General features: G+C 53.4%; 2 protein-coding genes across 2 annotated transcripts; one reads left to right on the plus strand and one right to left on the minus strand.

The window, feature by feature from the left end:
* Positions 1-345: 345 nt before the first annotated feature.
* Positions 346-7,397, minus strand: P3h4 (prolyl 3-hydroxylase family member 4 (inactive)). The gene is given in 9 exon segments (XM_051158618.1): positions 346-422; positions 631-775; positions 2,431-2,514; positions 3,363-3,508; positions 4,692-4,909; positions 6,014-6,025; positions 6,175-6,368; positions 6,655-6,807; positions 6,904-7,397. Coding segments are annotated over 9 exon segments (1,458 nt in total). The 5' UTR covers positions 7,387-7,397; the 3' UTR covers positions 346-399.
* Positions 7,398-8,382: 985 nt separating this feature from the next.
* Fkbp10 (FKBP prolyl isomerase 10) lies at positions 8,383-16,637 on the plus strand. Its single transcript, XM_051158611.1, has 10 exons — positions 8,383-8,721; positions 12,584-12,729; positions 13,036-13,225; positions 13,711-13,856; positions 14,174-14,363; positions 14,476-14,621; positions 15,140-15,332; positions 15,621-15,763; positions 15,961-16,124; positions 16,398-16,637. The coding sequence occupies exons 1-10, from the start codon at positions 8,477-8,479 to the stop codon at positions 16,584-16,586; spliced, it is 1,752 nt and encodes a 583-aa protein (XP_051014568.1). The 5' UTR covers positions 8,383-8,476; the 3' UTR covers positions 16,587-16,637.
* Positions 16,638-17,186: the final 549 nt, after the last annotated feature.

Genomic DNA, 17,186 nt, shown 5'->3' on the forward strand with positions numbered 1-17,186 from the left:
ACCATTCTGCCTTTCAATGACACAGAGGGCAGGGTGGAGTCTGGGTGGGGGCTAGTTCAACTGTGTCCCTTTTAAGGTTTTGTCTGTTTTTATTTTGAGACAGGGTCTCACTACGTAACCTCGACCGGCCTGGAACTCAGGGATCCACCTGCCTCTGCATCCCAAGTGCTGGAATTAAAGGTGCGTGCCACCGTACTCGGCTGCTTTTGTTTTGAAACAAGATCTCCCTATGTAGGCCGGGCTGGCCCTAATACTCAGAGATCTGTGTGCTACTGCCTCCTCTGGGCTGTCAGTGTTAAAGGTGTGTGCCACCACCCCCGGCCATTTTAAAGTGTTAATAAATAGTTTTTGCTCCCAGGCTGGTGTCCTGAGGTTGAAGGGCTAGCCATGTCATTCTTCTTAAGCTAGTTCAGGCTCTGGCTCTAAAAATGAAAGAGAGAGGAAAGAGTTAGTTCTGTCCACTCCAGTAGGTGTCTGAGTACTGCCACAGCATGAGCGCAGGACCACTAAAGGCTGCAACACCCAGGAGCAGGGCGGCAGCACCCACCTGCACTCCACTGGCCCCATAGGCCACGGAGAGAACCCCTGTTCCTGGTACCCGTCCCACGTTGTGTTCTATCCATTACTGACCCGCCTCAGCTTCATCGCCCTTGGCATCTGGCTCCTGCCACCAGTCTGCATAGAGACCCTCCTCATAGTCGCCCTCGCCTTCAAACTCGGCATCAGATAGGGGCTCTTCAGGTTGCGGGGGTAATTCTGTCTCCTCCAGTTCCATCTAAAGCAGACCACGGATGGGGGAGAAACTGAGTCACGGCAGGCTCACATCCAGATAGGCTCCCCTTCAGGTCAGAAGAGCCCCCACCCACTTCAGCATGATTCCTGTGGTGTGGTCATAGCAGGTGGTGAGCAGGCAGATCTAAGACCCATCAACTCTCTCCCCCCACCCTTCCCACTCACCCTCCCCGCTCCTTCCTCTCCCCCCAACCCCTCTCCCCGCCCCAGTGTCAGCATCTAACCCGATGGCAATGTCAGGGCTTGTCCTCCTGGGTCCCATGCTCAAACTGCTTCCTTGACTGAGTGATACTTCGGGCCCCACCAGCAGAGGCGGGGTGCTAGCGTCAGCACCGCCTTGCACCTCAGCCCCACACCCAGTGAGAACACTGCTCGTCTGTGCATTTTGTCTTCTGGTTCTTGTTCCCCTGCCAGGAATGTCTTTGCAGCCCCGAACTGGATGGGCCTGTGGGTTCCTTTAGGAGCCACATGTCCACTCCAGGCTGAGGCCTTCAAGCATCACCCTGGCTGGTGCCAGTGCTGGCCTCTGTCCCCTGTGCTTCCCTCAGAATCTCTTGGGAGACAAGTTTCTCTCAGCCACTTACTGCAACCCAAGCCTGCCAGCTTGCAAACAACAGACCAAAAGTGACAGTCATCAAAACTTGCTGCGCGTCCTGAGCATCTACTGAGTGCTAGCTGCATACCTGGCGCTTTAAGTGATCTCATTTAATTGTCACAATAAAAGTCAAAGGGCATTCTCCTCATCAGATAGAAGAAGCAGCAGGATTTTGATGAGTTGCTTTAAGACTGACGCTAAGGCTAACCGGCTGGTAAATGACAGCGCTGGGAATGAACAGCACCTAAGCCAGCCTGGTTGTGACAAAGTAGGCCCTGCTCCCGAGTTCACTGAATGTGGGGTCCAGTGGATATACTGAGGAGATGGATAAACAAGCTGCACAGCAATCCCCCAAGAAACCCAGGGTATGAGCTGGAAAGATGGCTCAGTGGTTAAAAGCACTGGCCGTTCTTTCAGAGGACCTGAGTTCAATTCCCAGCACCCACATGGCAGTTCACAACTGTCTATAACTCCAGTTCCAGGGGAATCTGACACCCTTACACAGGCATACACGCAGGTAAAACACCAATGCCGACACCGATGATGATAATACAATAATCCGGGTTGCCAAACCCTCTAACCTGGCTCTTAGTATTGGTCATTCATTCATTCATTCATTCATTCAGCCATTTGTCCATTGGCTCAAACTCAGTTCCTGAGCATGACCATACTGCCAGGTGCTGTAGCTGGGGACACTTTAGTCTCCTGTCCTGGGATACAGTTGTTAAGGCCACCAGCTGACCATGGGAGATGGACAAGGACTATGGGTAACTCCAGGTCTCAGGTCAAGTAGCCAGGCAGGCAGGGAGGTCAGTGTAAGCCCAGGACATCCAGCCAGGGCTCCACAGCGGAGCTACCACGTGAGCTGAGCCCAGGAGAGAAAGGGCTGTGGGAAGACTAAGGTGGCAGGAAAAGGGAGGTAGAAGTGGGGAGCCAGAAACTCCTGCTTCACAACAGCTGGAGTTCTCACACACAGTGGCCTCAGGAAAGAGCCTAACGTGTCCCCATCACGGTCCAGCCTTTCACTTGGGGGGACCACTCACCTCATCATCTGACTGAAGGTACATGTGTGTGAAGTCTAGCAGCTCCCGCAGCACAGAGGTCTGGTTGTGGTAGAGCACGGCTTCCTGGGAGGCAAAGATAGGGTGAGGTGGACCCTTCTGTCAGAGAGCAGACAGACAAGGCTCAGGAGGGGGAAGTGGTTCCACTCACAGGATAATCCTAGCTGCTTGGAACACTGGATTAAGAAGGATTCTGAGGATTCCAGAAAGAAGGGTGCCTCAATTCATTAATAATGTCTGTCACAGGGACGGAAAATGGGGATGGCACCATGGGGCCCATATTTGCCAGCCTTGCCCTAAACTTTCAAGGGATTATCCTTTCTTTTTTTCTTTTTTCTTTTCTTTCTTTTTTTCTTTTCTTTTCTTTCTTTCTTTCTTTCTTTCTTTTTTTTTTTTTTTTTTTTTTTTTTTGAGACAGGGTCTCTCTCTGTGTAGTCTTGACTGTCCTGGACTCCCTTTGTAGACCAGGCTGGCCTCGAACTCACAGTGATCTGCCTGCCTCTGCCTCCCCGAGTGCTGGGATTAAAGGCGTGCGCCACCACTGCCTGGCTGGGATTTCCTTTTCTTTTAATATTTTATTTACTTTTAATTTATGTGCATTGTTGTGAGGATGTCAGATCTTGGAGGTACAGACAGTTGTGAGCTACCATGTGGGTGCTGGGAATTGAACCCGGGTCCTTTGGAAGAGCAGGAAGTGCTCTTAACCACTGCGCCATCGCTCCAGCCCCATGGCTGGGATTTTCTTATTGGCTCATGCTAACAGGCTCTTTGAAGGAAAAGCTCAAAGGACAGCACTGAGGTGGAAGCAGGCATATGTGGGCACCTATTTGCATTTCTCCTGCATCCCAGACAAACTACGCTGACGCCTAGACTCCAGCCACTAAGGCTAGTGCCTCACTTGAGGCAGTGCCCACCTCCCGGGGCTGGAAGTCCTCTTCTTCAAGGCCCCAGCGAGCCCGGTGGAAGCGGTAATACACCAAGTTCTGTTGCATGACACTGTCCTTGGGGTCAAAGAGCATGTAGCTGGCAGCGCTGCGGGCAGCCTGGCGCACGTCATTCACTGCAGGCAGGATAGAGTAAAGGGGTGGGGGGTGGGGGAACCCTGACGTTTTCCTTAAAAGGCCATCCCAATCCGAATCCACCCACCCTAGCCCACACCTACCTTCCAACCTAAGCCCACTGCCTCTGCCCCCAGATACCTCCCAGAACATCTGCTGGCTCTTCACCCCGCCCAAGAGAACACAACCAGCAGGCCCTGGGTGTCGCCCTCGTCCTAGGCAACGTGAGTCACTGACACCCTCCATCATTGTCACTGCATTGTATAGACAAAGGGTTGGAGGCACCGAGGGATTAAATAAACTGCTTGTGCTGTTATTGCTGAAGAATGACAGCAATTGAAGGAATCAGAGGTCCTCGGTCTCTCCACCACGGCCTTCAGAAGAATCTCCTGGTCCCTCCACTCAGCTCTAGGCCCTAAAGTATGACATCCCTGAGACGTAAGAATAGTCCAGGGAGCCGGGCGTGGTGTAATCCCACTACCCTGGGAGGCAGAGGCAGGTGGAGCTCTGTGAGTCTAAGGCCAGCCTGGTCTACAAAGGGAGTCCAGGGCGGCCAGGGTTGCTATATTTGTCTCAGAAAAAAATAAATAAATAAATAAATAAAGTCCAGGGACTGTGCTACCCCAGCCCCAGCTCGTGGCAGGATCTCTCTATGACTCCCTAGTCATGGGGCAAATGGTCTCTTGCCCTTTAGAAACCTCAGTTTAATCTGAAGAATGGATCCAGGAATTCCAGTGGCACAGTGCTGGTGACAGATGGTTACATACACTGTCAGGTGCTGAGCAGTGTTGCAGACCTTGTGTATCCCAGAGGGCCTTTAACTCCTCCTTGAGGCCTCTTGCCTATGTCTCCACCACCCTTAGCCTTCCATCCTCTGCTCCAGAGGACACCCTCTCATGCTTCAGGAAGCACTCCTGCACCCCGCACCCCCCACTCCACTGCCCTTCCCCACACCTCTTTTTTTTTTTTTTTTTTTTTTCGAGACAGGGTTTCTCTGTGTAGCCTTGACTGTCCTGGACTCACTTTGTAGACCAGGCTGGCCTCGAACTCACAGCGATCCGCTTGCCTTTGCCTCCCGAGTGCTGGGATTAAAGGCGTGTGCCAACACTCCCGGCTCCCCACATGTCTTACCCCGGCTCCCCACACGTCTTACCCCACGTTACCCAGCCCATCCAGGAAGCTCACATTTGTAGTAGGCGAACTGTAGGTAGTGATACATGGTAGCCACAAACTTGTCCACAAAGTAGCCTCCTACGTTGGGGGTGAGGTTGGCTTCACAGTCTACCTTGCACTGCAGGGATTCTGCGAAGAGATCTGGGAAGGATGCAGCAGTTAGGGACAGCTGGGTACTCACCTGTGGATCCCCTGTGGAGACCGAGGTCTGCTACGGAGGAGCGTGCTTCCTTGTCCAAGAGGTGCATCCTTGTCAAGATTTCATGGATTAACACCTATGAAATGCTTGGTATACAGTATATAACGCAGGCTGAGAAGACTTGCCTGCTTGGTATACAGTATATAACGCAGGCTGAGAAGACTTGCCCCCCACCCCCACCACACAGCTGAATCCTTGTTTGACACCAGAGGGAATTCTGGGAGAACAGCAAGTGAGCTTTAGGTGGCCCTGAGACCAGACAGAATTCCTAAGGATAGTTCTTTCTGCTTCACCTTTACTCCCTTTGAGGGGCCTTGTTGTTAGGGTTCCAAGGACTAGCTGTGTTTCTGCCCAGAGCTGCTTTCTGTGCACACCTGTCTGGCGTCAATTCTGCATCTTTTGTTGTTGTTTGAGACAAGGTCTCACTGTGTAGGTAGCTCTACTTGCCTTCGAACTCACTATCTAGACCAGACTGACTTTGAACTCATAGAAATCAGTCTGCCTCTGTCTCCTCCTAAGTGCTGGAATTGAACACATGTACCCCCATACCCAATTTTTTTTTTCTTTTTGAGACGGTTTCTCTGTGTAGCCCTGGCTGTCCTGGACTCACTTTGTAGACCAGGCTGGCCTCGAATGCACAGTGATCCGCCTGCCTCTGCCTCCCGAGTGCTGGGATTAAAGACGTGCACTTCCATACCCAGACACTTTATTTTTTTAAAATATGATGCTCTATTTGCATGTACACCTGCAGGCCAGAAGAGGGCGTCAGATCACATTACAGATAGTTATAAGCCACCACGTGGTTGCCGGGGAATTGAACTCAGGACCTCTGGAAGAGCAGACAGTGCTCTTAACTGCTGAGCCATCTCTCCAGGTCGCAATTTATTTATTTTTTTGGGGGGGGGGTTGAGACAGGGTTCCTCTGGGGGTTTCGAGACAGGGTTCCTCTGTGTAGCCTTGACTGTTCTGGACTCACTTTGTAGACCAGGCTGGCCTTGAACTCACAAAGATCCTCCTGCTTCTGCCTCCTGAGTACTGGGACTAAAGGCGTGCGCCACCACCACCACCACCACCCAGCGACTTTATTTTTCTTTTTTTAAAGACAAGGTTTCTCTATATAGCCCTGTCTCCGAACCTGCTATGTATACTAGCATTTTTCTCATCAATCTGGAGAGAGAAAAAAGGCGTAATGTGTGTGTAGCTTCCGACCACTTTGCTATTGTAGGACATAGGCACGTGTGTTAAGAGCTGTAGGAGGCTTGGGAGATCAGGGCCCTGTGGGTGGGAGTTACCCACAGGTGGTCCGAATGGTAGATACCTGCTATGGCTGGGTAGAAGTCCTTGAAGTCTACCTGCTCATGGGCCCCCTCACAGCCAGCTAGACACCTAGAGAAGACCGTCATGTACTCAGACAGAGCCCGCTCCATGCCTTCTGTGCTGCTGCGGAAGTCCCCGCTGTTGTAGAGCTTCACAGCCCGGAGGAACACAGCCTGGAAAGGAGCATAACAGGGGGAGTCAAAAAAAACCCCGAAGGCTTTTTTTTTTTTTTTTTAGACAGGGTTTCTCTGTGTAGCCTTGGCTGTCCTGGACTCACTTTGTAGACCAGGCTGGCCTAGAACTCACAGCTTTCCGCCTGCCTCTTCCTCTCGAGTGCTGGGATTAAAGGCGTGCGCTACCACGCTCCCCCACCCCCAAAGGCTCTTAAGGTGTGTGTGTGGAGGTGGAGAGAGTAGGAAGGCGCCCCAAGGCCAGCCATCCCTCGTACTTTCTCCATACCTCGTAGGGCTGGGCCTCCAGGTCTGTAAGGGACTCGTCTCCGATATCCAGCATCCCCCTGTAGTAGCTGAGATACTTGGCGGTCAGCTCGTGCTTGGGGTTCCTCTGGAGGAAGGTGTAGGCCGCGGCCACCGCCTTCTCCAGTCGGTTCGCCTGGTGAGGGGCGTGGGGAGTGGGTCAGTGGGGCCTCGGACACACCGCGGGCCATACGTGCTGGGGAAACTCGACGGCGGCCCGGACTGCGCCCACCTTGAAGTGCGCGTAGTGCAGGTACTGGTAGGGCAGGCGGCTCTGGAAGTCGCGCAGCAGCTGCCGGGGCGGGTAGGGGACCTGGAAGGCTGGCAGTGTCCGCTTGCAGCGCCGCAGGCAGGCGGCGCGCTCCAGGACGTGGCCGAAGAGCCGTAGCTCGCGCGCCCAGTCTTCGCCATCCCCAACGCCGTCGCCGTCCGGACCGGGCGCGGGCCGGGGCTGCGAGGCGGCGGCGGGGCCACTGCAGTTGGCGTGGCAGAAGGCCTCGCTGTCCCGCAGCAGCCGGTGCAGCCGCAGCGCCGCCTCCAGGTAGCGCGCGCTCTCGCGCCAGCTCTCGCCCTCGTACTGCTCCAGAGCATGGCCGTAGGCCGCGGCTAGAGGCATCAGATCCTCGGGAGGGAATCCTCGGAAGCTGTACTTCTCGTACTGCGCGCCGGCGCTGCCCAGAAGCAGCCACAGCAGCCCCCACGCCACGCGAGCCATGCCCGCGCCGCGCCCCGACGCTCCGGGCAGACAGACGTGCTCCAACCCACTCCCCACCCCTCAACTCCCGGAGCTCCTGCTGGGTCTTAGCGCCAGGAACCGGGAGGCTGGGACGCCACTGTCTGGTGACGCTCGAGTCCGCTATGTAGGCTGGATTTTCCCCACTGGTGATGCTGAAGACCCGGGTGGGTGGGGCTACGTTTCAAGTCTAAAAAGCCCCTCCCCACCAGCAGTTCGTCCCCCTCCCCTAAGTGCCACCTCTCTGCACTTGTCTACTCTCAGGGTGAAGCCCCAAAAGTTGATCTTTTTCTCCCAGAGCTCCCTTTGCACCCCCTAGGTAGCACTGCAAACACCCGCGCCAGCGTCGAGGAGCAACACACCTCGAGTTACCCCGCACATCTGGCATTGACACCACCAGCCTCCTGATTGATTTCGATTCCTGTGTCTTTCCTGCAGCCGGGCTTTTGCAGAACAAAGCTGCCTTTCACCTAAGAGAGCACTCTACCTAGCCCCCCACCCCCACCCCAAGTCCTCGCGGGAGTAGAGTTGAGGCGCGGGGAGGGGGTGAGTGTGTGTGTGTGTGGGGGGGGGTTGAACTAAAATATCCCTCGGATTACAGCCTCACCTGCCACCAGAAGAGGCCTAGATTTGGGGTGCCTGGATAAGCTAGAAATTCCTCCAAGCGGCATTAGGACCCAGAGGCTCTGGAAAAAAACTTTTTCGTTTTGGAAAAGTCCACCCCGACTTCTCATCTTTCCCGAGGCTCCCTCTAAGCTAGGCCCCAAGTCTCAGCCCGGATGGAGTTTTTTTTTTTTGGGGGGGGGGGGAAGGAGAAGGAGACTCAGATCTTTGTGGCAATTTCCTGGGACTCCAGAGACTCTCAGTCTGGCCCCCCTCCTCCTCCTCCTGGTCCACCACAAACATCATCCTGCCCCGCCAGCTCACCCTTCCCAACCCCCATTCCACGTGGACCCGCCAGGACGGGGTGGGGAGATAGGACAGGAAGAGGGGGAGTCAGCTCTAAGAGGAGGGGGGAGGAGGTTGGCGGCTGGCGTCCGCCCTCACTGCAGGCGTCCTCGATCTGGGCACCATGTTCCTTGCAGGGTCCCCCAGCCACACCCTCCGCCGGCTCCCCTTGCTGCCCTTGCTGCTGCTGCTTCTACAGACTTTGGCCAGGGGGCTGGGTCGTGCCAGCCCAGCTGGAGCCCCCTTGGAAGATGTGGTCATCGAGAGATACCACATCCCGAAGGCCTGCCCCCGAGAAGTGCAGATGGGGGATTTTGTGCGTTACCATTACAATGGCACTTTCGAAGACGGGAAGAAGTTTGACTCCAGGTAAGAGGTTGAGTACCCCCTCCCCCCCCCACCCCCCGCCAAGACTCAACACCACTTTTCCTGAACTTCAGGGAATGTTGCCCAGTGCAAGCGCACCCCCTGGGGGAGGGTTCCTTAAAGGAAGTCCCCTGTCCTTAATATCAAATCTTCAACTCCTGGAAGACCCCTACACTCTCAATACCCTCCGAATACTGATGCTTAGATGAAGCGTCACATTTACTTACCAGCGCCTTATTTCAACACAGGTGGTACCCTGGCACAGTATTAGGGGGGCAAAGAGATTGTGCCTGCTGCATGTGAACCCTGGGGTGAGTGGGTGGTCAGTCAGCCTGGGGCTTCTGGTACCTGGTTCCCTGTCTGCTTCTGCTGCCAGTTTTCTATGCCGTTGTGGTTGGAGACTAGAGAAAGACATTTATTTCCTCTAAGGTATAGATAGGACCGTAGAGCAGCCAGGCAAGCAGAGTGAGCATTGTAATTTGGAGGTGAGCCATAGCTGGTGCTGTGACCAACTGTCCACGTGTCACAGGGTCTGACATGCCATCCTGGGGACCTCTGTGCCTCCTTCTCCACACCTCTGGGAGCTCAGCTTCTCCATCTTAGCTTTAGCAGCCGATACCAGGCCGCATTGGCTTGATGGACAGGCTTCCATCAAGGCCTTTGGTCAGCCAGGCAGATACCCTTTAGGTGGTGGGGACAGATGAGGACTGTGTGGCCGCCTCTCTCCAGGCTGTAAGGTAAAACTTCAGGCCCCATCACACTTGAAACTCCACACTACAAAGAAGAGTCACCCTTCCATCTCTTTTCTGAAATAGACAACTCAGCTCACTGGCAATTAGTGGTCATGACTCTGGAAGGAGGTAATTTTTGTACATTGGATGAAAATACCTTTTCCACAGTGTAAGTAAGACCCAGGGTGACAGAGGAGGAGATATCTCTCCCTCCCTCCCTCTGCTCTGTTTTTCTTTCTTTTTTAAAGATTTATTTATTTATTATGTATACAATGTTTGCCTACATGTATACCTGCATGCCAGAAGGCGGCACCAGATCTCATTATGGATGGTTGTGAGCCACAGTGTGGTTGCTGAGTATTGAACTCAGGACCTTTGAAAGAGCAAACAGTGCTCTTAACCTCTGAGCCATCTCTCCAGCCCCTCTCTCTGTTTTTCAAGACAGGGTTTCTCTGTGTAGCCTTAGCTGTCCGGGACTCGCTTTGTAGATCTGGCTGGCCTCGAACTCACAGCAGTCCCCTGCCTCTGCCTCCCACTTGCTGGGATTACAGGTGTGCGTTACCTCACCGGCTAGAAGTTTAATCTTTGGTCTTCAGTTTCCTTGTCTGAAACATGGGGTGAGGACAGCACCTAACTTCCTAAGGGTACAAACGAGGATGATGAATGGCAGTGGCTTCTGAAGCCTCCCATGGGTTCAGGACATAGTGTCCTGGACTCTGGGGCGAACCATAAGCCTGGTAGTGTTTAACTCATAGAAACTTTGTCCAGAGCATTGGCTTTTTTTTTTTTGGATGGGGGCGGATCGAGACAGGGTATCTCTATATAACCCTGGCTGTCCTGGAACTTCCTCTGTAGACCAGGCTGGCCTCAAACTTACCGAGATCCTCCTGCCTCTCCCAAGCGCTGGGACCAAAAGCGTGTGCTGCCACCGCCCGGCAGCGCTTTTATACAGCTTTAATACAGCACTGTAAAAGACATATGACAGACATAAAAGCTGCTCTGCGGGCAAAATGAGGAATAGAGCTGGGAGCGCAGCCTGGTAGGGTTTTTAAAAGAGACTTTATTTTATTTTATTTTGATTTTTCGAGACAGGGTTTCTCTGTGTAGCCTTGACTATCCTGGACTCACTTTGTAGACCAGGCTGGCCTCGAACTCACAGAGATCCCCCTGTCTCTGCCTCCCCAAGTGCTGAGATTAAAGGCGTGCGCTACCACCCGGCTAAGAGACTTATTTTATGTGAATGATGAATTTTTTTTGCCCAAATGTTTGTGCATTGTGTGTGTAGCTGTGTTAGAGGAAGTCAGAGGAGGGGTAGATGGATGACTGTGAGCCACCATGTAGGTGCTAGTACACCAAGTGCTCTACACACCGAGACATCCTCCAGACTCCCCGTTTGAGACAGGCTCTCACTATGTAGCCCTGGCTGGCCTGCGAACTGCTATGTAGACTAGGCTGGTTTTTAACTTAAAGAGATCTGCATGCCTCTCTCTCCCAACTGCTGAGATTTAAGGTATGCACCACCATGCTCAGCCCTTCAGCAAGAGTGATGAGCTGGGCTGGTCTCGGAATTGTAGTATCTTCCCTGGTGGAGACTTCTTTTTGTTTGTTTATTTGTTTGTTTGCTTGTTTGTTTGTTTTGAGACAGGGTTTTTCAGTGTATCCTTGGCTGTCTGGCCTCGAACTCACAGTGATCCGCCTGCCTCTGTCTCCTGAGTATTAAAGGCATGAGCCACCACTGCCCAGCTGGTGGAGATTTCTTAAGCCTGGCTTGGGCTCAGTTTCTTTTCTTTTCTTTTTTTGTTGTTGTTGTTTTGTTTTGTTTTGTTTTTTTGAGACAGGGTTTCTCTATGTTTTCTTGGCTGTCCTGGACTCGCTTTGTAGACCAGGCTGTCCTCAAACTCACAGTGATCCTCCTGCCTCTGCCTCCCGATGGGCACAGTTTCTAAATGTCGAAATTAGGACACTTTTAAAATCCTTGGCTACCTTCAACCAACCTGGAGAGATGGCTTAGTGGTTAAGAGCACTTGTTCATGCAGGGGACCTGGGTTCGGTCCTGAGAACTCTTATGGTGGCTCTTAACCATCTGTAACGCTAGTTCCAGGGGATCTGACTCCCTCTTCTGACTTCTGTGGCCACTAGACATGGCATACATATGTCGCATAGACATAAAGACAAAACGCTCATATACATATGAAATAAATCTTTTAAAAAGTTAATATCCCATTCTTGGGGCTGGGAACGTAGTGGAGGTAGTAGAGTGCTTCCTGGGGCCTGGAGAGATGGCTCAGAGGTTAAGAGCACTGACTGCTCTTCCAGAGGTCCTGAGTTCAATTCCCAGCAACCACTTGGTGGCTCACAACCATCTATAATGTGATCTAGTGCCCTCTTCTGGCGTGCAGGTATACATGCAGGCAGAGCACTGTATACATAACAATAAATAAATCTTAAAACAAACAAACAAACAAAACTGAGAACAGCTGGGATAAAGCTCAGCAGCAGGCTGCTTGCCTAGTGTGTGCAGCCCTAGATTTTGTTCCCAGTATTAGAATAAAGAAAAAGAAAACTGAAAACACCAATATCAACCTCATGGGGTAAAAATTCAGTGAAATAATAAAGGTAAAGTACCAAGTGCTTAAACTAACATATAGTAAATGCTCAATAAATATCCATGTGCCCTCTGAGCTATGCTATCAGCAGTAGCAATAGGTAGCGGACAAGCCTATCTTCCTCGCCCCACTCTCCTTGCAGGGGAGTAAGATCTTCTGGGCTCCTCTGGGACTTCCCTCTTGTATTAGCCTATTAATAATAATAATGATTATTATTATTTTACTTTTTTTAAGACAAGGTTTCTCTATGTAGCTCTGGCTAGAACTCCCTATTTAGACCAGGTTGGCCACAAACTCACAGAGATCTGCCTCCTTCTGCCTCTCCTGTGTTGGGATTAAAGGTGTGTGCCACCACACTCAGTCAGCTCGTTATCCTAAGAAGGGCGTAAAGGCTAGCCCTGGAGAGAGCCTCAGAGAGGAGGGGAAGTAAAAATTTATGTGCCTACACCATGTCCTAGGTATAGGAGGCTGTGGGTTGAGGGCACTGTGTGGCTATAGGCATCTTCATCCGTCCCTCTACTCCCCTAGCCATAACCGGAGCTCCCTGGTGGCCATCATTGTGGGCGTGGGCCGCCTCATCACTGGCATGGACCGAGGTCTCATGGGCATGTGTGTCAACGAACGTCGCCGCCTCATTGTGCCTCCCCACCTGGGCTACGGCAGCATTGGTGTGGGTAAGGAGGCCGGGTCCGGGTGTAAGGGGCGGGAGGCAGGAATAGACAGATGCTGGAGCTCAAAGGTTCTCAGTGTCTTAGCCAAGGTCGCACTGCAAGCAGTCTGACTGGTGGGTACTGTGTCCATCACTTCACTCCAGAATGAGAGGGGTTGGATACAGAGTCCTGGGTGGAGTCACAGTTTGGCTAGCAGAGAGCGTAGCTGGAGCAGGAGATCCAGCAGGTGGCATGGCGTAGGAGGTATAAAACTGAGAAGAGTGGGCCTCTCACGCCCCTGTAAACTTGGCTTCTGCTGTTTCCCCAAAGCGGGCCTTATCCCCCCTGATGCCACCCTCTATTTTGACTTGGTCCTGTTGGACGTGTGGAACAAGGCGGACACGGTGCAAATGACCATCCTCCTGCGCCCTCCTCACTGCCCCCGCATGGTGCAGAACGGCGACTTTGTGCGCTATCACTACAATGGCACACTGCTGGATGGCACTGCCTTTGATAACAGGTAAGAACCCTGGAGGGCTGGGTGCTGGAGAGATGGCTCAGCGGTTAAGAGCACTGACTGTTCTTCCAGAGGACCTGGGTTCAATTCCCAGCACCCGCATGGCAGCTCACAACTGTCTGTAACTCCAACTGACACCCTCACACAGACACACATGCAGACAAAACACCAATGCACATACAATTAAAAAAAAAAAAAAAAAAAAGGGCCGGGCTTGGTGGTGCACACCTGTAATCCCAGCACTTGGAAGGCAGAGGCAGGCAGATCGATGTGAGTTTTAAGCCAGCCTGGTCTACAAAATGAGTTCAGGACAGCCAAGGCTACACAGGGAAGAAGAAGAAGAAGAAAAAAAAAAAAAAAAAAAAAAAGAATCTGGGTGGGTTGGGGGAGTCCTACGGGCTGCGGGAACTATGACCAGGAGAAGGGAGCCTTGGTCTACCCTGCCTCTCTCACCTCCAGCCACAAGGTCTTTGCCTTGTTCCCTGCAGCTACAATAGAGGCGGCACTTACGACACCTACATTGGCTCTGGTTGGCTGATCAAAGGCATGGACCAGGGGTTGCTGGGCATGTGTCCTGGAGAGAAAAGAAAGATCACCATCCCTCCCTTCCTGGCTTATGGGGAGAAAGGCTATGGTAAGGCAAGGACACGGGAATTCTCCAGAAGAGGGAAAACCAGGGGTCCACATAGAATTCTTCAGGTTGTATACTGTCCAAGAGCATCCAGCCAAGGAAGGAGGCAAGTAGAGATGAAATCCCTCTCCCTAGACTGGGATGCTTTATTCTGACGCACACAAAGGCTCAGTGTGGGTTGGTGTTGGCTATGGAGGGAAACCAGGGGAGGAAGACATAGAGGGGGCAAAGTAGGTGTTTTTGCATTAGGACCCTTGCTGTGCCAGGGGACTTGCTCTCCTCCCCCAACTAGTATGGTTCAAGCCCTGTGCCCTCCCCAGGGACTGTGATACCCCCGCATGCCTCCCTGGTCTTCCATGTCTTGCTGATTGACGTCCACAACCCGAACGACACGGTCCAGCTGGAAACGCTGGAGCTGCCCCAGGGCTGTGCCCGGCGAGCCGTTGCAGGGGATTTCATGCGGTACCACTACAATGGCTCCTTGATGGATGGTACCCTCTTTGATTCCAGGTCAGGGGGTGTGCCGAGGTGGGAGGGTGGGGACTGAGGGGGCACTCAGAACTGCCTGGGAGGGGTGGGGCCCCTTTGACTCTCTCTCTCCATCCCTTCCCCTGTATTGCAGTTACTCCCGAAACCACACCTACAATACCTATATCGGGCAGGGTTACATCATCCCAGGAATGGACCAGGGGCTGCAAGGCGCATGCATAGGGGAGTGGAGGAGGATCACTGTGCCCCCTCACCTTGCCTACGGGGAGAATGGGACAGGTAGGGTTTGGGCCCCCACCCACCCCTCAGCTCCTCTGAAGTGTGCCCCTGAGATTTCGGTCCTCATTGCCCATAGACTTGGGTCGCCCACTGCATCTCTACCAGGCAGACTCAATGCTGTTCCTCCAAGGCAGGCCCCACCCTGCTCCCATAGTAGAGTAGGGCAGCCAGTGCCTGAGTTTGGGGTCAGAGAATGGTTAAGCCTAGCACCATCTGCAAAGAGGGCCTCTATTAGAGATTCTGGGAGCCCCCCAGGCTCCTCACTGACGCGCGCTGGGTACCACTCACAGCAGGATGTTACCAGGAGCTCACAAGGTAATGTTGGGTAGAAAAAAAAAAAAGGTTTTCCTGCCTCTCTGTCCCATCACTCCAACAGCAAGATGTAGGAAGCACTCATTCTGGCACATACCATCTGACCTCATAGTATGAGACTGGGGTGTCCAGCCTGACCCCCATGGGAGTCAGTGAGCAGCCCCGACCCAAAGCCCTGAGCTAACTGTGTCCATCTGCGGCCTCAGGAGACAAGATCCCTGGCTCAGCGGTGCTCATCTTTAACGTGCACGTCATTGACTTCCACAACCCTGCGGACCCTGTGGAAATCAAGACACTGTTCCGGCCACCTGAGACCTGCAACGCGACAGCCAAGATCGGAGACTTCATTCGCTACCACTACAACTGTTCTCTGCTGGACGGCACCAGGCTCTTCTCTTCGTGGGTTCTTGGGCGGGGCCAGGGCTGGGCATATGGTGGGCTCCAGGTACGGGTGGCTGTCAGATAGCTTGCAGGCTCCTTCTCCTCTCCCGGGGTCTGTCTGTCTGTCTGTCGTCTCTCAGTTCCTCCACAAGTCCCCATCTCAGGGAGCCACAGGTATGACATGTAGGGAAATGGGGGAATGAGCTGGAGGAAGAGAGAAGTGCCCTTCCAATACGATGGAGAAATTCAAAGACATGAGCCCTCGGGCACCCCTCCTGTTGACCTGGGAACCCACTCTCCCCACAGCCACGACTATGAGGCCCCTCAGGCGGTCACCTTGGGAGCTAACAAAGTGATCGACGGTCTGGACAGGGGCCTGCAGGGCATGTGTGTAGGGGAGAGGAGGCAGCTCATCGTGCCCCCCCACCTGGCCCATGGGGAGAGCGGAGGTGAGGGGTGACCACTTGGATCCCGTGTCTCTTCCCACGGTTTGCCCTTAGCCATCCCAGGCCTTGGTGGCTGGCAGGTGGCATCGGGGGAAACCTTTATGGTGGTTCGTAAGCATCCCGCGCCCCTTCCCGTGAGAGAGAACCGAAGCCTGTGTTTACTAGAACTCTTGCTCTCTTTTTCCCCTCCCTCTCTCCAGCCCGGGGTGTCCCTGGCAGTGCTGTGCTGCTATTTGAAGTGGAGCTGGTATCCCGAGAGGATGGTCTGCCCACAGGCTACCTGTTTGTGTGGCACCAGGATCCTCCTGCGAACCTTTTTGAAGACATGGATCTCAATAAAGATGGAGAGGTGCCCCCAGAAGAGGTGGGTCAGAAACCCCTATCTGGATGCCAGCACGCTCACTTGCCTGCCCCTCCTACACACAGTAAAGCCCGTCCTCCCCCACCTGGGTGTCCCTGACCCTATCTGGCCCCTAAGCTCTATACCCTCCATCTCAGGCCCTCCCTGAATCCCCTGGGTACCATACCTGGGTAAGAAACAATGTTGACTTCCACCTGGGGGCCCTTCCCAAGGCCACCTACAGCAGCCGACCATGATCCTCACTGCCTTCCTGTCCTCTGCTCTCCCCTCCCCCAGTTCTCCTCCTTCATCAAGGCTCAAGTGAATGAAGGCAAAGGTCGCCTCATGCCCGGGGAAGACCCTGACAAAACCATAAGAGATATGTTTCAGAACCAGGATCGAAACCAGGATGGCAAGATCACAGCTGAGGAACTTAAGTTGAAGACAGATGAGGACCAGGAGGCTCGGGTCCACGAAGAGCTCTGAGGCCAAGTCTCAGGTCTGACCTCAGACACAGAGGCCAACAGCCCCCTCCACCACCACCAAGTGGGGATCATTCTGGGAGTCACTGAATGTCATCAGAGACTGCTGTGACCTTCCCACCGGCCATGGCTTCCAGTCCACAGCACGGCCCTCCCTCGGCATTTTCCTCTCAACAACCTTAAGCTTCTTCCTTAAGGTTCTTGGTGTGGTAAATCCAGTTTGGGGAGGGGGCACTGGTGTTTGGTTAGGGCTGTTGCTGACCCCACACGCCCATCCTCCCGCCCACATGGGAGAGCTCCTTGGTTCTTTATTTCCCACTGTGCCCTTTATTTGTACTGTTGGTCCAATCCTCCCATCCATGTCTGCCCCCCATTCCCTGTCATGGCAGCTCCGCAGGGGCATGACTCTGAGTGAGGAAAGCTGGGATTGCCATTTTCCTGCCTCAGCTCTGCCTGCTCCTCAGGGAGGGGGGAAAGGGGGGCTCCAGGAACACAATCCCACCAGCCCCACTTCTTACTCCTGCCTCATCCCAGACCACTGGGGTCAGGTCTTTCATCCTAAAGAAAGCTTTATCAAACAGGAAAGTGTGTGTGAGAGGAAGCC

The sequence above is a fragment of the Acomys russatus genome, chromosome 16 (assembly GCF_903995435.1).
Source record: "Acomys russatus chromosome 16, mAcoRus1.1, whole genome shotgun sequence".
Lineage (NCBI taxonomy): Eukaryota > Metazoa > Chordata > Mammalia > Rodentia > Muridae > Acomys > Acomys russatus.

What these genes read in the sequence shown, in the direction of transcription:
- Fkbp10 (XM_051158611.1), top strand. Translation starts at nt 8,477, where the DNA reads ATGTTCCTTGCAGGGTCCCCCAGCCACACCCTCCGCCGGCTCCCCTTG. An exon ending in GGTACCCTCTTTGATTCCAG is followed by an intron (nt 14,364 to 14,475) that starts GTCAGGGGGTGT and finishes CCTGTATTGCAG; the next exon opens with TTACTCCCGAAACCACACCT. An exon ending in GGCACCAGGCTCTTCTCTTC is followed by an intron (nt 15,333 to 15,620) that starts GTGGGTTCTTGG and finishes CTCTCCCCACAG; the next exon opens with CCACGACTATGAGGCCCCTC.